The sequence below is a fragment of the Acinonyx jubatus genome, chromosome C2, assembly GCF_027475565.1.
Source record: "Acinonyx jubatus isolate Ajub_Pintada_27869175 chromosome C2, VMU_Ajub_asm_v1.0, whole genome shotgun sequence".
Lineage (NCBI taxonomy): Eukaryota > Metazoa > Chordata > Mammalia > Carnivora > Felidae > Acinonyx > Acinonyx jubatus.
In genome coordinates this window covers 124,857,605-124,879,015 of record NC_069384.1, presented here as the reverse complement: position 1 = coordinate 124,879,015, position 21,411 = coordinate 124,857,605, and the positions used below count along the sequence as shown (strand labels likewise).

General features: G+C 40.4%; 1 protein-coding gene and 1 pseudogene across 3 annotated transcripts in view; one reads left to right on the top strand and one right to left on the bottom strand.

The window, feature by feature from the left end:
* Positions 1–840: 840 nt before the first annotated feature.
* PCCB (propionyl-CoA carboxylase subunit beta) overlaps positions 841–21,411 on the top strand; it is a 96,922-nt gene continuing 76,351 nt past the window's right edge. Inside the window, exons 1-5 of one of the 3 annotated variants that reach the window (XM_015074286.3) lie at positions 841–1,082; positions 3,469–3,588; positions 4,589–4,657; positions 7,553–7,609; positions 10,132–10,245. In XM_015074286.3, coding sequence (XP_014929772.2) covers positions 900–1,082; positions 3,469–3,588; positions 4,589–4,657; positions 7,553–7,609; positions 10,132–10,245 — 543 coding nt within the window. In that variant the 5' untranslated portion in view covers positions 841–899. The remainder of the gene's footprint in view (positions 1,083–3,468; positions 3,589–4,588; positions 4,658–7,552; positions 7,610–10,131; positions 10,246–21,411) is intronic. The other 2 variants (XM_015074295.3, XM_027061796.2) reach the window with 2 other exon arrangements.
* LOC113600047 (uncharacterized) lies at positions 12,207–12,309 on the bottom strand (annotated as a pseudogene).

Genomic DNA, 21,411 nt, shown 5'->3' with positions numbered 1-21,411 from the left:
CAACCCAGAATTTGGACTTTATGAAGGCTCTAGCTGTGAGCTGGAGCTTGGAGGGTTTAATGATCAATTTTAGTAGTTTTCTGTAGCTAAGAATGCAAAATAGACACCTTGCACTTTGCCTTAAAGAGCTGCTTGTTAGCTGGGGAAACAGATGGACAAGCTCCTAAGAGTTCAGTTCTAAATTCCTAGAGGAGTAGTTCTCAAAATCTAGCAAGCGTCAAAATCACCTAGAGGTCGTCTGGTGAAACAGATTGCTGGCTGCTCCCTCAGAATTTAATTCAGCTGGTCTGGGGCGGAGTATGAGAATTTGAAAGTCTGCATTTCTCACTTTTTCCCACTGCTGGGCTCACATTTTGAGAACTACCCACTAGACGTTAAGTGACCTGTGCTCAATATGCGGCACATAGTTGTCCTGTGTGTCTGAATCCTGGTTCCACCACATCTTTAGTGTTGGCTCTTGATCAAATCACTCTCCCTCTCTGTGCTTCACTTGCCTCATCTGTGAAATCAGGATAATAAGCTAATGCACGTGAGTGCTTTAAGCCACACCTGGCAGTGTTTAATACATGTTGGTTAGCTCCTATTACCTACTCATTTTCTGGAGGTGGTGGGACGGCCAAATTCGAGGTCAAGGTAGCCAGAGAAGAGCAAGAATTAAGTCCATCTTCTGTGCAGCAAGGAAGGCACCAGATCTGAGGACAGTACTATCGTTCTCAGGATGATGTCCCAGAGCGGTATGGAGTCTCAAAGTCTCAGGCTTTTCTTCTAAGCGCGCTGAGACGTCCAGCCCATAGGCTCTCTACGTCCCACCCATGCTGCGCAGGCGCAGAACCCGATACCCACGCTTGACGCAGAAGCGTACTCAGGCGCACCGGCTGGGAGCTCGCCGCGGAGCAAAGATGGCGGTGGCAATGCGCCTGGTGGCGGCTGGAGCAAGACTCAGCGTTGTGGTGGGCGGTCTCCGCGGTGCGGTCCGCAGCCTGTGTAGCCAGCCCGTCTCGGTTAACGAGCGCATCGAAAACAAGCGCAACGCCGCGTTGCTGGGAGGAGGCCAGCGTCGCATCGACGCGCAGCATAAACGAGTGAGTCCTAGGGAGACCCGACCATCCCCCTGGCGTTCGCAACCTATTACAGAGTTTCCGGCTCGCGGCGCCCCACTCCTTTCAGCCAATCCGCGCGATGCCGAGGAGGGGCGGGGACGAGAAGGTTCACCCTGACAACCTGTAGCCTTTCACCAAATAGCAGGTAAAACGAGAATAAGTACCTTTGTGCCTCATTGCCCTGTCCTTTACTTCTGGATTTTTAGTGGCAGCTGCTCGGCCCCAGACAACTCACCATTTAACTTCTATAAACTTTTGGACCAGTTAATCACTAGGAGTCAGTTTATTGAAAGGAGAAAATAGTATTTTCCCCCTCACAATCTTATTGGTAGAGCTACAGAAGCGATGACGGGCACTTAATAAAAAAACGAAACAAAACAAAAATTCTGCGTGTTCTTCTCATGCCCGGAGGAAGAGTGGTAGGTAGTATACGGTTCTTGCTCCATCATGGTAGCAGGAAAATCGAAGCATATGGTGGGGGAAGTAATTTGGGCAAACTCTCACATTAATCTGGGGTGGATTGAGCTCCCGGATCTTGTGGGAACTTCTGCCTCCTCAATGCTGGCTGAACGCCTTTAGGATCTCAGCATGCATAGACATGCTGGGTAGGAAAGGCACGATGCGCGACGGAGGCAGGGAGGTTTTTGAGGCGAGAATTACAGCTGGCCTTCAGAGATAAGGTGGGTGGCCATTTATCAGCAGGAGAAACTGAGGCCCAGATGGGTGACCAGGCACTTGGAAGTAGGCTCACGCGGTGCGTCACTGATATGTGTGTGAAACTGGACCTTTGTGCTGGGTGAGTTAAATAACCGGGAAGATGCAGAAGTGAAATTCTTAGCGGTGAAGGGCACCGAGGCACATGTCAAGCCTGGGGGTGGTGACTGGGGTGGAAGGCTGGGGGTCTTCAGTGAGGAAATTCGAACTAGTTCTTGATTGAATTCTAGGTGTTGATTTAGATGGAAATCCCCATTTGACAAGAGCATGAAGGTGACCATTCCTTTTTGACAAGTTACTTAATCCTGAGGAGTCAGTTTATTCTAAACAGAAGATAGTAATAATTCTTAACTCTTGGGAGCAAGATGTAAATTTGGTTGTGTGTGGTGCCAGGAGTGCTTTCCCTTCCTCCCCTGGGGTGGCTCTGTCTGGGTTGAAGGAATTTTTACATCATACTTTGGAAAGGCCTGGCAGTGCTCCTGTGCATGCTTTGTATTGGGGCCCGTTGCTGAATTCTCCCTGGAACATCACCCCACCTCTTTGCTAGGTGGACCCTACTGGGTTTTGATGCAGGCTCCAGAAGCTATTTTTCTTTTGCCAGAGCTGACTTAGGAGGCTGACTTGATTTAAATCCCCCACTCCACCCCCTTTTCAACAATTTTTGGATGACTTCCATAGGATAGATTTCCAGAAATGGAATCACTGGGTCAAAAGATAGGAATATTTTGAACACTCTAATATATGTTGCTAAATTGCTTTCTGGAAAACTTACTCCACACAACAGTGTATATGTTTGTCTGTTTTAAAACGACCTCACTGGCTTTGGCTGCTTTATTATGGGGGAAACAAAGAGCCAAACTTCAGGTTTTTCCCTGGGGTGGAGAGAGGGCAGAGGACAGTAGGCCTGGGTGTTTGGCTTAGTCTAAGGGCTTGAGAGTCCAAGCAACAGAGGCTCTTGATAAGTTGAAGGTTCCAACCTCATCTCCAAGAAGCATTTTTTCACTCCTCTCACATGAGCTCTTTACCACTCTGTTTAACTCCTTTTCATCTCAGGCACTACCTGCTGTGGGGTTGTTGCCATATTATAGTATCACTGTCAGGTGTGGGGTTTCTAAGCCGAGCCCCAATGTAGGATAGTAGGAGAAGCCATGGAAGAGGCAGAAGAACCAGGAAGTAGTCCTGAAAGTGTCTTTGGGGTTGGACACTAGTGAGGTGAGTTTGTGTGGGGTTCCCTAGAAGAAACTTGTGAATGTGGGGGTGTAGCCTTAGGCCCTTCAGTAAGCCTGATTTAGTTTTCCACCTCCTACTTTTCCATTCTTCTTTTTATTACTCCTTAGGTCTCCAGTAAATGTTTGTGGAACTAGTTATCTTGTTCCAGGGTCAGGCTCTCCTTACCCCCACTTCTCTCCATCTTTTCCTCTTCCTACTTCCTTATTTGCCCTCCACAGTTGGTAGCTCCTGGAGTAGCCTGTCTGCCCTGATTTACTTACTGGCTGATATCTACTGATAACACCAGTGTTTTGGGTGGGTTGATGGAATAGAGGCTTTCATGTGAAGTGAAGGGGCAAAACCTGTCTTCGTGGCCCACTCACAAGCACTCCTTGCTTACTGACCTCTATGATGACATGACTGAATGGTTTTTGTTGTATTTTAGGGAAAGCTGACTGCCAGAGAGCGGATCAGCCTCTTGCTGGACCCTGGCAGTTTTGTTGAGAGCGACATGTTTGTGGAACACAGATGTGCAGATTTTGGAATGGCTGCTGATAAGAATAAGGTATCTTTTTACAATGGTGGTGTGAGCCTCTAAGTTGCACTGTCTAGCCGTGGCCCTGCTGACCTACTCATTAGCCTAATAATGAAGGCCATCTGGAACTCAAGGTACATTTAACAGTTTTCAAGTTAGAGGCCTGAAACTGTAAGAGTGCCTCTGAAGAAATACTATTGGGCCTCCAGATTCCCCCAGTTACCTTTGCAGATGAAGGAATGGAATGGGACTGTTCATACCTTGTGCAGTGTGACTATGGCCCAGTTTCCAGGTCTCTGGTTGTGGGTTCAGAGTTCTTGCAGGTATGGAGTGACAAACTTAGAAGGAAAGGCAAAAATGTCTTGGTTGTGTTCTGGTCCATCTAGGCACCAGAGACCCCTAAAGCAGGACCACTTGCCTCTTTTGACACTTTGACTTTATGGAGTTTTTAAAGTCAGAGTCACCGACACTTTTTTTAATTGGATGTTCTCCATGGGTATGCAGAGTTCTCTGTATTCACTTTTGATCAGTTTTCCTCAGGTCTGTATATATGCTGTTATTCACCAAAGATTTGTGAACTTGGCATCGCATCAGCTGGCTCCGTTTGAGTCATTATGGGCTACACAGTATTCCAGGATTCCAAGCAAAATGATGGGTTTTCCCTAAGGCTTGGAGGTGGGGTGTGTGGCTTTCTAGAGTTGCCATGTGTTATTATATGCCCTTCTCCTTCCTGTGGCATTTGGTAGCAGTGGCCCTAGGGGGAGTCTTGATTATTTTACTGTTAAGAAGGAAGATGAAGCCTAACTATAGTGCCCGTTACTTCTGTTGATGAACCAGTAGCCTAGTGCTTGCTATTGCAGAGCTGAGAAGGGGAAGGGGAGATTCCTTCATGTTCTTGATTCATATTGAATTTTAAGAAATTTAGGGTGGGTTATTTTATTTTTTTGGTCTTTCATTCGGACATAATTGTCAAATTCATTAAAAGATGTATTTGGTTTTTTTAACTTTTATTTTTCTGTTTTTCTGGTAGTTTCCTGGAGACAGTGTGGTCACTGGACGGGGCCGAATCAATGGAAGATTGGTTTATGTCTTCAGTCAGGTATTTAATAACTCGAATAGGCTGAGCTTTCCTGGAGGGCAGAGCCAGGACCAAATATGTGAGAAGAAAGTCTTGAGGAATGAAAACTTGCCTGTAGTGGGGGCAGAAGAGGGATATACTTTGTTTTTCACTGCATGTGTCCAGAATATTCTACCATAGTATGTGTTTTTCTCAGAATCCTGAGTCTGTTTTAGGGATAATCACAGGGCAGTAATCATGTAAAAAGTCCCAGGAACCAGGAGTTTATTCTAAGTGAATGAGATGTTTCTTGGTGGGTTGGGTGTGTGCCTGGAGGGCATCCATGTCCTGGGCAATGTGTGGGCCTAAGAGAGTGCTGTGAATGCAGCCTGGGTGGAAGGGACTTGAGTCTCAGGAACATAGGCCCCTCAGTTTTGGGCTTCATGAAACTATTCAAACAAGTTTTGTTAGGCTTCCTAAGGACGGATACAGTTTCTTCACACTGAAACCATAGGAAAATATAGTAGGCAGAATAGCTCCCAAAGATGTCCAACTCCTAATTCTCAAAACCTGTGACTATATTACCTTACATGGCAAAGGGGAATTAAGCTACAGATGGAATTAGTGTCACTGATTAGCTGGCCTTAAAATAAAGTAGGCTGGGTTACCCAGGTGGACACATATAATCACAAGGGTCCTTAAAAGAAGGAGAGGCAGAAGAGGAGGTCGGAAGAATGTGCTGAGAAGGGCTTCACCTGCCATTGGTGTTTAAGAAGATGGAGGAAGGAGGTCATGAGCAAAGGAATGCATTTGGTTGCCAGAACAGGGAAAAGGCAAGAAAACAGATTCTCCCTTGGAGCCTTCAGAAAGACATCTAATCATGCTAACCTTGAGAGTAGCTCAGTGAGGCCCATGTAAGACTTCTTAATTACAGAACTGTGAAGAGAATAAATTTGTGTTGTTTTAAACCACTGAATTTGTGGTAATTGTTACAGCAGCTAATAGTAAACTAACACTATATTATTTTGGGTTTGATTACCACCCCTCTCCACCTCAAGACGTGGAAGAATACATATAATTCTAAATACTTAGTTCCTTTTACAGATCTAACATTATAAAGCTTGTTAAATATTAAAATTATGGGTTCAGTATTAAATAACTGGTTAATTTTAAATGTACTTAGACAGTACTCATTCACTTAATGAATTACCTTTGACATGTTTTAAAACTGTTATAAATGGGTCTACCAACTACTTAACTAGAAGAAATTATGAGAGCTAGGCAAAAACTTGTACAGAAAGAAAGATGCAAAAACGTGTACAGAAGGAATTATTAATAAGATAGCTAGAACAAAGTAAGTTATTGTACTTTCTGGACTCAACCTTCTAACTTTTGAGCAAATACAAAATTCATTGAATTGATACTTTTGATTACTTCTTATGCCCATGGGGTAGAGTAGGATGAGGATTGGGGGCGAGGAGAGGGAGATGACTGAGCCACAGTTCCTGCCCTGAAGAACCTAATCTCATTTTGTAGATAAATTGGGACAGAACAGGAGTTCTGTACAGATGAGGGCAAGAATGATTCTGGGTAAGTGCTGTGGGCCCGGGACAGTGGACGATCACATTCAGCCTTGAGGAATGCTTTAGGGAAAATGGGGCATTTGAAATAAGCCCTGAAGGATACTTAGGGTAGGGAGTGATGAGCCAGTTTTTTGTACTGATCCCCAAAATGTTAATATCTGCAGTTGTTTTTTCTGGGGATCTTCTGCTTTTCTGTAGAAGCAGCCTTAGTCTCTTGACTGATAATTGTTCATAGCTATGTTCTGGGGGAGGACAATCTATTCTTGTATAGGTTCCTAATCTCAGATGTTTTTAGCCTCACCTTTGCTTTCTTTTGCCACTGGTGATTGTGAATCCAGGGTCCTTCTGGTGAAATTGCTTTAGAGAATAAATGTTTCCTCTTCTCAAGGTGAAGGAGAGGCCCTGTGGGGTCCAACTGCTCCTAACCCAGAGTTTTTATCAGTCTGTTCCCCTGCCCCCCCCCCCCCCACTTCCTATAGTTCCTGGGTTGTTCCATCCTTGTGGTTACTCCCCCTGCAGTATATAGGCTTCCATTTGCTCCAAGTCAGATATTCTTTTTGTGCTTTCAGTTCCCCTGAGTTTGTTGTTCACTCTCTCCTCTGCCATTGTTTCCTCTTCCTTTTTTGTCCTCCTGGGCTGACTCTGTTTTTAATTACTCGCTTTTTGAGGTGGTTTTAGAAAGGAGGTCCTTCCCACAAGAAGCCCTTTATATCAGAAGGTAATGAAATTCCATAAGCAAGAGGAAGCCGTGAGGGCTCTGATTGTCTTTTTTTTTTTTTAACCTCTCGTCAAAATGGCAAATATTTCTTTTTTTTTTTTTTAACATTTATTTATTTTTGAGACAGAGGGAGACAGAGCATGAATGGGGGAGGGTCAGAGAGAGGGAGACACAGAATGTGAAACAGGCTCCAGGCTCTGAGCTGTCAGCACAGAGCCCGACGTGGGGCTCGAACTCACGGACCATGAGATCATGACCTGAGCCAAAGTTGGACGCCCAACTGACGGAGCTACCCAGGCGCCCCAGAATGGCAAATATTTCTAGTAATAGAAATGCCTGCCTGACATCTATAGAATCTGATTTTTCAGGTTAATTCTGCATGAAAAGTTTTCCTTAGAGAGCTAGGATTCATTTTTGTAGAGCAAAGACTAAATCTTTTGCTGTTGACAATACATGAATTCCCTCTAAGGTACAAATTACTCCATAGAATAGTGAATAAAAGACCATTCCTAATTTTTTGAACTCCTGAAAATCCTTCAAAAACTTTTGACTAAGAGTTTTTCATTTCGTCTTCCTCCTGGCTTTTCATTCCTGGCTAGTGACTATATTTTATTTGTTGATTTGTTTTCTTTTTAGGATTTTACAGTTTTTGGAGGTAGTCTGTCTGGGGCACATGCCCAAAAGATCTGCAAAGTAAGTATTTAATCTTGAAAACCCAGTACTTTCATCAGTCACATAGTTCATATTAAATATTGGGGTGCAAGACAATGAGCTGTGTATGTGGGGTGGGTGCAGACCCAAACATCCCTTTAGTCCAAGGCAGGAATTCTTCACATTTTTTGTATCATGGATCCCTTTGGCAATCTGGTAATGATTTACATGCATAAGATATGTAGGATTACAAAGAATGAAAAAATATTAAAAAAAATTACAATTATAATATTCATGCTTTTTATGTTTGTTTATTTTGAGAGGGAGGGAGGGAGAGAGAGAGAGAGAGAGAGAGAAAGAAAGAAAATCCCAAGCAGGCTCTGCACTGTCTGCACAGAGCCTGACATGGGGCTTGATCTCCCCAACTGTGAGATCATGACCTGAGCTGAAATCAAGGCTTGGATGCTTAATCAACTGAGCCACCCAGGCACTCCTATTTGTAATCTGTGTGCTTTCAAATTTATCAAATAACAAGATTTAGCTGTGCATTTAAACCTCTATAGTTTCAAAGTAGGCATGAGTGAAAATGCTACTTCAAGGGGCGCCTGGGTGGCTCAGTCGGTTGAGCGTCCGACTTCGGCTTGGGTCATGATCTCACAGTCTGTGGGTTCGAGCTCCACATCGGGCTCTGTGCTGACAGCTCAGAGCCTGGGGCCTGTTTCAGATTCTGTGTCTCCCTCTCTCTCTGACCCTCCCCCGTTCATGCTCTGTCTCTCTCTGTCTCAAAAATAAATGTTAAAATTAAAAAAAAAAAAAGGAAAAAAAAAAGAAAATGCTACTTCAAGATACCTGCAACTTTAGTGTGACATAAAAATATCCATGGCTTCTTTTAATATAAAGTCACAGGTATTTCTCATAAAATAATGATTTTGTTTCCTGTGTTCATAATTAAAAGGTATGGTAAAGATCAGCTAGAGTTAATAAAGGTAAAGATTAAATTTTTTCCCATCCAAGCAATGCATGGATGAAATCTATTACAGACCCCTTGGGATTCTGAAGACTCCAGGTAAAGAGCCCATGATCTAGGTGGAGAATCCAGGTACTAAAGGATAAAGAACAGTGCAAGGATTACATGATGGTATTTTAAAAAACACTGCTGGGGCACCTGGGTGGCTCAGTCTGTTGAGTGTCCAACTTCGGCTCAGGCCATGATCTCACAGTTTGTGGGTTCGGGCCCCGCATCAGGCTCTGTGCTGACCACTTGCTCAGAGCCTGGAGCCTGCTTCAGATTCTGTGTCTCCTTCTCTCTCTGCCCCTCCCCTGCTCATGCTTTGTCTCACTCTTTCTCAAAAATAAATCAATGTAAAAAAAATAAAATAAAAAAAACCTAAAAAACCTCCACTGCTAGTGATGAGATGCTCTGGAGATGAATAAAAGTATAGATCATACTTGGAGAAATGTGGAATTAAAGGTACGGTTGACTGTTAATAGTCAAGCAGTGCTTCCCTGTGTAATGGAAAACCTGGATTCTAGATGTAATCTTGTCATGTATTATTTCTGAAACCTTGGGCCAATCACTTTTAATCCTCTCTAATTTTTCTTTTCACTGCCTCTGTTATCAGGTTGAATGAGATAATGGAAGTGGAAGTACTTTGTGAACTGAAAAGGGTTCTTAGGAATGTTGCTTATTAAGCCCTCAACTACTGACCCATGAGGAAAATATGCCTTATTACAAGTGAAATCAGGCTTGGGCCTGGCTCTGGTTAACAGATGGATCTACATGTACTTTCATAAAAATACTATTTTGTTATTGTGTTTAGTGTCAGTTCTTTCAAAAGAGTAAGGGGGGGGGGGTAGGTGGTGACGCCTGACTGGCTCAGCCAGTAGAACATGTGACTCTTGATCTCAAGGTCATGAGATCTCAAAGTCATGAGTTCTCAAGGCCATGCCTAATCCCTACGTTGGGCATGGAACCTGCTTGAAAAAAAAAAGTTGGGAACAAAACTGGATACTGGAAAATATTATAGCCTGGGCCTGTGGCTCAGAAATGGTTGCTATGAGCAGTCTTATCCCCTGCTGGTGGGAAGTGCTTTGGCTCTTGGATGCCTGAAGGGCTTTAATCAGCCCTTAAAATTTTGGTTCTGTTTTCCATGGAGGTACCTAATCATCATGGGGAATGAAGCCAGTGTTAATGATTCCTGTTTTGAGAAGTGTAATTAGGGTTACCCAAATGGCTCACTTGGTTAAACATCCAACTCTTGATTGCGGCTCAGGTCATGATCTCATGGCTCATGAGATTGAGTCCTGCATCGTGCTCTGTGCTGACAGTGTGGAGCCTACTTGGGATTCTCTCTCTTCTCTCTCTCTGCCCCTCTCCCTATTCACATGCGCATGCTCTCCTCTCTCTCTTTCTCTCTCTCTCTCTCTCTCTCTCTCTCTCTCAGAATGAGCATTTAAAAAGAAAAGTGCACTTGGAACATTTTCCAGAAAACACCATGGTACTTTATAAATTGTTTTTGATAAAAGGATCAGTTGTCTCATAAAAGATTGCTTTGATGTCTCAGATCATGGACCAGGCCATGACAGTGGGGGCTCCAGTGATTGGACTGAATGACTCCGGGGGAGCACGGATCCAAGAGGGAGTAGAGTCTTTGGCTGGCTATGCAGACATTTTTCTGGTAAGAAACCTGTTAATAGCATTTACAGAATAAAATAATACAAGGCTTAATTTCTAAGCTGTGCCCTGGTTAGAGCTTTCCCATCCCTATTCCTTGTTATCTACCTTGTGTCTGTTCTGTGGCTTCTTCCTGTGTCACTGGGGAAGGCATGGAAGGTGTACAAAAAGCAAGAGAGTAGGTGGAGAGGGTTTACTTTTTTTTATCACAGAGGGCAACTCTTAGGGGAAAACAAAATTAAAGATCACTTATAGGGGAAATCACCTAATTATTTTTCTCAAAAGCAAGGGACATGGAATATTATGAAAGTTTAAAATGAATTGATTTGCTAGAATTAGGAATTAAAAAAATATGTAGTATTTTATTTTGTTTAAAACACAATATCATCATATGAAGTTCAAGTTGTAGTACAAAGAAGAAAAATCAGCCAAATCCCACTATTCGGAAACATTTGATGAACAGTATATCAGATCTTTCTGCTTACTTACAAACTAAAATTACAAAGAAAGAAATGAAAAACACAAAAGTAGATTAGATGTATTACTTGAAGTAGGAAGTATGTTATAAGAAGGTAAAGGAGGTTGGGGTAAGGGAGAGAGATACTGCCAGATGGAAACTTGAGGAAAGGGAGAGGTCTGTATTTCTGGGGAGGGGAGGAAATAGGGAGAAGGCAGGAAAGAGACAGGCAGACATTGTTTCTAATCAGGCCAGCTGTTCTTGTCATCTCCCTGGCCTGCAGGCTTATGAATGTTTTATCCCTGGCTACTGCCCTTTGTGATCCATCAGAAAAATGTGTATTTGTGTAAGCTGCTCTGCTAGTTGTGGGAATACACATGTTCGTTGAGAAGCCACTTTGTGAACCTACTTTTTAATCTTTAATCTTGAACTCTAGGAATAACCTACTGGGGAGAATTAGCACTTTGGGTGGCATAGTCAGAACAGTTTAGGCCTGGAAAATCTCCTTTGCCCCCTAACCTGGTAGTCATGCCTGTGTTGGAAATGAAGGAAAGAAAGCATGGCCATAAGAGAAGTGGCAGTAAATCCCCACATTTTAGAGGTTATCAGGGTTTTAGAATATCTCCTAGTCTAACCCATCTTTGTGAGTATAGGCTCACATCTTTGTGAGTATAGGTTGTGTTGTGTTTTCTTTTCAGGAGATAGGCTTCAGTGACTTTAATATTTACTAATGCTGCTTGTCATTTCTACACCTCCAGCCACTTCCTGCTACTGTACTGTTTAAATTTTTTTTTGTAATATAATAAAATTTCAAATTTTACATAAAAATTGCAAAAACAGTTCAAGGAACTCCCTGTATGTCCTTTACCCAGATTCACCACTTGTTTACATTTTGCCCATTTGCTCTATCATTTCTCTCCATAAGTATATATTTGCAGGTTATATTTCTCTCTGAAACATTTGAGAATAAACTGGAGATTGTACCTCCTTTAGCCCTTAAATCCTTCATTGTGTGTTTCCTGAGAACAAGGACATTCTGTGATAAAACGAGTACAGTAATAGAAATTAGGAAATTTAATATGAATTCATCAATATTTTTATCTATGGCAATTCAGATTTCATCAAGTGATCCTAATAAAGCCTTTGGTAGCTGTTCTCCTGTACCCCTATGCCCCATCCAGTCCAGGATTAAGTACTGTCTTTAGTTGTCTTACCTATTTAATTTCCTTTAATTTGGGACAGTTTTAGAGGCGCCTGGGTGGCTCAGTCGGTTAAGCGTCCGACTTCAGCTCAGGTCATGATCTCACGGTCATGAGTTTGAGCCCCGCGTTGGGCTCTGTGCTGACTGCTCAGAGCCTGGAGCCTGTTTCGGATTCTGTGTCTCCCTCTTTCTCTCTGACCCTCCCCCGTTCATGCTCTGTCTCTGTCTCAAAAATAAATAAACGTTAAAAAAAATTTTTTTTTTAATTTGGGACAGTTTTTCTTTTTCCTCTTTTTGGAAGTTTTATAAGAGGTATAATTTACAAACCCTAAAATCCATCCATTGTAAGAATGTAACTCTGAAAAGAACAGATACTACACTTGATCTTAACCAAAAGGCTGAGAAGAATGTAAGCATGTAATTCAGTGACTTTTTGAATTCCAGTAAAATTAACAACAGTATTAGTTTCAGGTGTATAATGTAGTGATTTAACAGTGCCATACGTTACTCAGTGCTCCTTACTGATAAGTGAACTTTTTTTTTTAAGTTTATTTATTCTGAGAGAGAGTAAAAGTACAAGTGGGGGGGGGGGTGAAGACAGGGAGGCAGAGGATCTGAAGCGGGCTCTGCCTTGACAGCAGAAAGCCCGATGTGGGGCTCGAACTCATGAACCATGAGATCATGACCTGAGCCAAAGTCAGACACTTAACTGAGTTGAACCACCCAGCTACCCCACAATAAGTGAATTCTTAATCCCTTTGACCTATTTCACCCATCTGCCTCCCCCAGCTCCTTTCTGGTAACCATCAGTTCTGTATACTTAAGAGTCTTTTTTGTCTTTTTCTTTTGTTCATTTTTATTTATTTATTAAAAAAATTTTTTTTTCAACGTTTATTTATTTTTGAGACCGAGAGAGACAGAGCATAAATGGGGGAGGGCCAGAGAGAGAGGGAGACACAGAATCTGAAGCAGGCTCCAGGCTTTGAGCTGTCAGCACAGAGCCTGATGCGGGGCTGGAACTCACAGAGCGTGAAATCATGACCTGAGTCGAAGTCGGACACTCAACCGACTGAGCCACCCATGCGCCCCCATTTTTTTTTTTTTAAAGTTTATTTTTGAGAGAGAGAGAGAGACAGAGATGAGTGGAGGAGGGACAGAGAGACAGGGAGACACAGGATCTGAAGCAGGCTACAGGCTCTGAGCTCTCAGCACAGAACCCAACATGGGGCTTGAACTCATGAACCGCAAGATCATGACCTGAGCTGAAGTCAGACACTTAACTGACTGAGTCACCCAGGCACCCTGCGTTTGTTTTGTTTCTTAAGCTCCACATATGAGTGAAATCACATGGTAGTTGTCTTTCTCTGACTTCTTCCACTTAGCATTATACTCTAGTTCCATCCATGTTGTTGCAAATGGCAAGATTTTATTCTTTTTTTATGGCTGAGTAATATTCCTGTGTGTGTGTGTGTGTGTGTGTGTGTGTGTGTGTGTGTGTGTATCACTTTTATCCGTTCATCTATTGATGGATACTTGGGTTGCTTCTCTAATATGGCTATTGTAAATAATGCTCCAGTAAACATAGGGGTGCATATATCCCTTGGAATTAGAATTAGTGTTTTGTATTCTTTGGGTAAATACCCAGCAGAGCAATTATTGGATCATAGGGTAATTTTGTTTTTAATTTTTTTTGAGGAACCTCCATACTGTCTTCCACAGCGGCTGCACAAGTTTGCATTTCCACCAGTGGTGCATGAAGGTTCTTTTCTCTGCGTGTCCTTGCCAACACTTATTGTTGTGTTTTTGATTTTTGCCACCTCACAGGTGTGAGGTGGTATATCATTATGGTTTTGATTTGCAGTTCCATGATGATAAGTGATGTTGAGCATCTTTTCATGTGCCTGTTGGCTAAGGATGTCTTCTTTAGAGAAATATCTGTTCATGTCTTCTGCCCAGTTTTTGATTGGATTATTTGTTCTTGGAATGTTGAGCTATATCAGTTCTTTATATATTTTGGGCACTAACCCTTTATCAGATACGTTATTTGCAAATATTTTCTCTCATTCAGTAGGTTGTTTATAGTTTCATTGATTTGTTTCTTTCACTCTGCAGTAACTTTTTTATTTTGATGAAGTCCCAATAGTTTATTTTTGCTTTTGTTTCCCTTAGGAGACCTATCTAGAAGAATGTTGCTATGGTCATTATCAGAGAAATTACTGCCTGTGCTCTCTTCTAGGACTTTATTATTATTTTTTATATATTTTTTAATATTTATTCATTATTTATTGGTGAGCAGGGAGGGGCAGAGAGAGAGGGAGACACAGAACCCTCCAGACTCTGGCTGTAAGCACAGGGCCTGACATGGGGCTCGAAATCACAAACTGTGAAATCATGACCTGAGCCAAAGTTGGACACTTAACTGACTGAGCCACCCAGGTGCCCCCTCTTCTAGGACTTAAATGGTTTTAGGTCTTTTTTTTTTTAATGTTTTATTTATTTTGAGAGAGCATAATCAGGGTGGGCCAGAGAGAGAGAGAGAGTGAGAGAGAATCCTAAGCAGACTCTGCCCTGTGAGGGTAGAGCCAGATGTGGGGCTTGATCCCATGATCCTGTGAGATCATGATCTGAGCCAAAATCAAGACTCAGACACTTAACTGACTGAGCCACCCAGGCACCCCTAATGGTATCAGGTCTTACACTTAGGTCTTTAATCCATTTTGAGTTCATTTTTTGTGTGTGGTGAAAGTGGTCCAGTTTCATTTTTTGGCATATAGCTGTCCAGTTTTCCCAATACCATTTGTTGAAGAGACTGTCTTTTTCCCATTGCATATTCTTGCCCCCTTTGTTGAAGATTAATTGACTGTATAATTGTGGGTTGATTTCTGGACTTTCTAATGTGTTCATTGATCTAAGTATTTCTGTGCCAGTATCCTATTGTTTTGTGTACTACAGCTTTGTAATAAAACTTGAAATCTGGGATTGTTATACCTCCAGTTTTGTTTTTCTTTTTTATTGCTTTGGTTACTCAGGATTTGAGTGGTTCCATACAATTTAGGATTATTCTAATTCTGAATTACTGTTGGTATTTTGATAGGGATTACATTAAATCTATAGACTGCTTTGGGTAGTATGGACATTTTAACAATTTTTCTCAGTCCATGAACATAGTATATATTTCCATTTGTATTGTTTTCAGGTTTTTTTTTCTTTTACCAGCATTTTATAGTTTTCACAGTACAAGTGTTCCACCTCATTGCTCTTTTATTCTTTTTGGTGCAATTGTAAATGTGCTTATTTTCTTAATTTCTCTTTCTGTTACTTCCATTATAAGTGTATAGAAAAATGCAGTGGGTTTCTGATGCTGATTTTGTATTCTGTGACGTTATTGAGATCATTTATCAGTTCTAGTAGTTTTTTGGTGGAGTCTTTATAGGGTTTTCTGTATATAGTATCCTGTCATATGCAAGTAGTGATTTTTTCTTCTTCCTTACCAATTTGGATGCCTCATTTTTGTTGTCTGATTGCTGTGGCTGTTTTGTGTGCTGTATTGAATAAGAGGGGTGAGAGTGGACATCCTTGTCTTGTTCCTGACCTTAGGGAAAAAGCTCTCGATTTTTCATCATTGAGTGTAATGTTAGTCCTGGGTTTTCATATATGTCCTTTATTATGTTGAGGTATGTTCTCTCTGACCCTATTTGTAGAGGTGTTTTTTTTTTTAATTTTTTTTTTAATGTTTATTTTTGAGAGAGAGACAGAGTGTGAATGGGGGAGGAGCAGAGAGAGAGGGAGGCACAGAATCTGAAGCAGGCTCCAGGCTCTGAGCTGTCAGCACAGAGCCTGATGTGGGGCTTGAACTCACAAACTGCGAGATCATGACCTGAGCTGAAGTTGGACACTTACCGACTGAGCCACCCAGCCAACAAGGTGCCCCTTGTTGTTTTTAATCATGGATGGATGTTGTACTTTGTCAATTGTTTACCTCTGCATCTTTTGAAATCATGTGGTTTTTATTCTTTCTCTTACTGACCTTATGTGTATCATGTTGATTTTGCAAATACTGAATTACCCTTGCAATCCAGGAGTAAATCCCATCGATGGTGGTGAATGATTTTTTAAATGTATTGTTAGACTTGGTTTGCCACTATTTTGTTGAGGATTTTTGCATCTATATTCATCAGAAATATTAGTCTGTAGTTCTTTTTGTTGTATCATCTTGGTTTTGGTATCAGGGTAACGCCTCATAGACTGATTTTTGGAAGCTTTTCTTCTATTTTTTGCAATAGTTTGAGAAGAATGGTTATTAACTCTTCTTTAAATGTTTGGCAGAATTCACCCATGAAGCAGTCTGGTGCTGGACTTTTGTTTCTTGGGAGTTTTTTGATTACTGATTTAATTGCATTGCTGGTGATTGGTCTGTGCAAATCTTCTATTTTTTCCTTGTTCAGTTTGGGAGGTTAAATTTCTAGGAATTTTCCACTTCTAGGTTGTCCAGTTGGTTGGCATATAATTTTTCATAATATTCTGTTACAATTATTTGTATATCTGTGGTGTTTTTTCTCCTTTTTCATTTTTTTATTAAAAATTTTTTTTTAATATTTATTTTTGAGAGACAGAGATAGCATGAGAGGGAGAGAGGCAGAGAGAGAGGGAGACAGAATCTGGAGCAGTCTCTAGGCTCTAGCTGTCAGCACAGAGCCTGACATGGGGCTCGAACTCACAAACTGCAAGATCATGACCTGAGCCCAAGCAAGTCACTTAACTGACTGAGCCACCCAACCACCCCTCTCCTTTTTCATCTCTGATTTTTGAGTCCTCTCTTTTTTTTCATGAGTCTGGCTAAAGGTTTATTAATTTTGTTGATCTTTTCAAAGAACTAGTTCCTGGTTTCATCGATCTGTTCTATTGGTTTTTTTAGTTTCTATTTCACTTATTTCTGCGCTACTCTTTAATTCCTTCTGCCGGTTTTGGGTTTGGTTCTTTTTATAGCTCCTTTAGGTGTAAGGTTAGGTTGCATATTGGAGATTTTTATTTTTGCGGTAGGCCTCTATTGCTATAAATTTCACTATTACAACAGCTTTTGCTGCGTCCCCAAGATTTTGGACTGTTTTCATTTGCCTCCATGTTTTGTTTTGTTTTTTTATTTTGATTTCTTTGTTGACTCATTCATTGTTTACTAGCATATTATTTAACCTCCATGCTTTGTGTTATTGACAGATTTTTTTCTTGTGGTTGATTTCATAGTGTTGTGGTTGGAAAAGATGTATATGACTTCAGTTGTTCTGAATTTGTTGAGACTTGTTTTATGGCCCAATATGTGATCTATTCATAGAATGTTAAATGTGTGCTTAAAAAGAATGTGTATTGCACTGTCTTAGGATGGAATGTTCTGGCTATGTATTAGATCCATCTGGTTCAGTGTTTCATTCAAAACTATGGTTTCCTTGTTGATTTTCTGTTTGGATGATGTATCCATTGATGTGAGTTGGGGGTTAAAGTCCCCTGCTATTACGGTTTTACTATAGAGTATATTTGTTATTAGCTGCTTTATGTATTTAGGTGCTTTTATGTTAGATGCATAAATATTTACAATTGTTACATCGTCTTGTTGGATTGTTCTATTGATGATTATATAGTGATGATTATATAGTGTTCAAACTTATAAACCATGAGATCATGACCTGAGCTGAAGTTGGATGCTTAACTGATTGAGCCACCCAGGCACCCTGGTCTGCATGTGTCTTTGTCTGATATGAAGGTAGCATATTGATTGGTCTGGATTTTTTATCCATCTGTCATACTATGTCTTTTGATTGGAGTGTTTAGTCCATTTACATTTAAAATAATTATTGATAGGTATATATTGCTATTTTGTTACTTGTTTTATGGTTGTTTTTGTAGTTCTTCATTTCTTCTCTTGCTCTTTCATAGTTTGCTGGCTTTCTTTAGTGATATACTTGGATTCCTTTCTCTTAATTCTTTGCATATCTATTACTGGTTTTTGGTTTGTGGTTACCACTGGGTATATAACATCTGCATATAACAGTTTATATTAAGTTGATGATACCTTAAATTTGAACCCATTCTTTACTCCTCTGCCCCCCACGTTTTAGGTATATGGTGTCACACTTTACATCCTTTTACTTTGTGTATATCTTGACTGATTTTTTTTATAAATACACTTAATTTTACTGCTTTTGTGCCCCCTACTGACTCTTATGATCTGTCCTTTCTATTCAAAGAGTCCCCTTTAATGTTCCTTGTAGGGCTGATTTAGTGGTGATGAACTCCTTTGGTTTTTGTTTGAGAAACTGTATATCTCCTATTTTGAATGATAGCTTGCTGGATAGAGTATCTTGGTTGCAGATGTTCTTCTTTTTTTTTTTTAATTTTTTTTTTAAATGTTTGTTTATTTTTGAGAGAGAGAGAGGGACAGAGTGTGAGCAGGGGAGGGGGAGAGAGAGAGGGAGACACAGAATCTGAAGCAGGCTGCAGACTCTGAGCTGTCAGCACAGAGGCTGGTGCGGGTCTCGAACTCAGAAACCATGAGATGATGACCTGAGCCCAAGCCAGATGCTCAACTGACTGAGCCACCCAGGCGTCCCACAGATGTTCTTCTTTTAGCACTTTTTTATTAAAAAAAATTTTTTTTTTCATGTTTGTTTAATTTTGAGAGGGAGAAAAAGAGAGAGCAAGGAAGGGTCAGAGAGAGAGGGAGACACAGAATCTGAAGTAGGCTCCAGGCTCTGAGCTGTCAGCACAGAGCTGACATGGGGCTAAGACTCACGAACTGTGAGATCTTGACCTCAGCCGAAGTCAGACGCCCAACAGACTGAGCCACCAGATGCCCCTCTTTTAGCACTTTGAATATATCATGCCATTACTCTGTCCTGTGAAGTTCCTGGTGAAAAATCAGCTGATAGCCTTAAGGGGTTTCCTTTGTATCTAACTGTTCGTTTTAAATGCTTTTAAAATGCTCTGTTTATTGCTGCTTTTTGCCATTTTAGTTACAAGGCTTTGGTGTGGACTCCTTTGCTTGATTTTGTTGGGTACTCTCTGTGCCTCCTTGATCGGGATTTCTGTTTTCTTCCCCAGATTTGAGAAGTTTTCAGTTATTCAAGTAAATTTTTGTCCCCCTTTCTCTTTCTGGGATCCCTATTATGTGAATGTTATTTTGCTTGATGGTGTTGCTGAGTTTCTGTCTCTACGGTTTTTGTATCATTTTTCACTTAACATAATTTTTTTTGAGGTTGATTCATATTGTACTTTGTGTCAGTTGTCATTTTTTTATTGCTGAATAATGTTACATGGATATACCATATTTTATCCATCTATCAGTTGATGGATGTTTATGTTGTTTCAACTTTTTGGCTGTCATAAATAATGCTGTGAACATTTGTGTATCACTCTCTGTGTGAACAAAGTTTTTCATAAGAGTGGAATTATTGGGTCTGATAAGCTTATGAGTTTTTAAGAAATTGCCAATTTTTTTTCCAAAATGACTACCAGTTTACATTACCACAAGCAATATATTCAGGGTTTCATGTTCTTCACATCCTTGTCAACCCTTGAGTATTTCAGTTTTTTTCATTATGGTCATTTTTATGGTATGTTGTAGTAACTCATTGTGGTTTTATTTGTATTTAAATGCTGACTAAATTATGTTGAGCATCTTTTCATGTACATGTTATTCATATGTATGTCTTTTACAAAACATTTTTTCTAATATTTATTTTTGAGAGACGAGGATGAGTGGGGGAGGAGCAGAGAGAGAGGGAGACACAGAATCAGAAGCAGACTCCAGGCTCTGAGCTGTCAGCACAGAGCCTGACACGGGGCTCAGACTCACAAACTATGAGATCATGACCTGAGTCGAGGTCGGATGCTTTACCAACTGAAGCACCCAAGCATCTTCCTATGTGTATCTTCTTTGCTGAAATGTCTATTTAGATCTTTTGCTCCTTTTATAATTGGGTTTTGAGTTGTAAGAGTTCTTTATATATTTTGAATACGAGTCCTTTATTAAATACATAGTTTGCAGGTATTTTCTTCTAGTCTTACAGCTCTTCTTTTTTCATTTCAAATGTCACCATTAAGAAAGAAATGTTTTAAGTGTTGAATTCCAAAAACTCAGTTTGTTTCCTTTGCAGATTATACTTTTATTGTCCTATGTAAGACAATGGTCTTTTTATTGTCCTATATTTTATTGTCCTATGTAAGAACTCTGTGTAATAATACAAAGTTATGAATATTTTGTCCAGTCTCTTTTATGTTAGGTCTGTGATACATATAAAATTTTTGTCTATAGTGTGAGGTCAGGGTCAAAATTCATCCTTATCTCACATTTATTGACATGACTATTCTGTCTCTATTGAATTGTCCTGGCACTTTGGTGCAAAATGAATTGGCCATAAAGGTAAAAATTTCTGGACTCCGTTCTTTTCCATTGATCTATATGCTTATCTTTATAAAACAACCCCTCCCCCCCTTTTTTTTTAATTGAAGTATAGTTGATGTATAATAGTTTCAGGTGTATAGCACATTGATTTAACATTTACATAAATTATGAAATGCTTGCCATGGTAAGTATAATTAATGTCTGTCAGCATACAAAATTGTTACAATATTGACTGTATTTGTTTTGCTGTATTTTTTCATCCTTAGGAGTTTATTTTATAATTGGAGGTTTGTATTTCTGAATCCCTTTCACCTATCTGGTTCCCCCACCCCCTCTAGCAACCGTTAGTTTTGCATATTAGCATCTGTTTCTGTTTTGTTAATTTAGATTCCATATGTAAGTGAAATTATATAGTATTTGTCTTTCTCTGACTTAATTCCCTTAGCATAACACCCTCTGGGTTCATCTGTGTTGTTGCAAATGGCATGATTTCTTTTTTTTTTATACACGCGCGCGCACACACACACACACACACACACACACACACACACACACACATTACCTCTTTAGGCATTCCTTTACCTTAGGTTGCTTAGGGTACTTAAGTTGCTTCCACATCGTGGCTATTGTAAATAAAGCAGTGAACATAGGGGTGCGTATATCTTTTTGAATTAGTGTTTTCATTTTCTTCCCATAAATACTCAAATGAAATTGCTGGATCATATGGTAATTCCATGTTTAAATTTTTGAGAACCCTACATACTGTTTTTTATAGTGGCTGACCTGATGTACATTCCATCAATAGGGCACAAGCGTTCTCTTCTATGTCCTCACCAGCACATGTTATTTCTTGTCTTTTCAATCCGAATCATTTTGATAGGTACGAAGTGATATCTCATTGTGGTTTTGATTTGCATCAAAAATGTTGAGTATCTTTTGTGTCTGTTGGTCATCTATATATCTTCTTTTGAAAAGTCCATTGAGGCCCTCTGCCCATTTTTTAATTGGAGCTTGGTTTGGTTTGGTTTTAAATTAAAGGAGTTCTTGATATATTTTGGATATTAACCATTTAATGGATATGTGATTTACAGGTAACTTGACCCATTCAGTAGTCTTT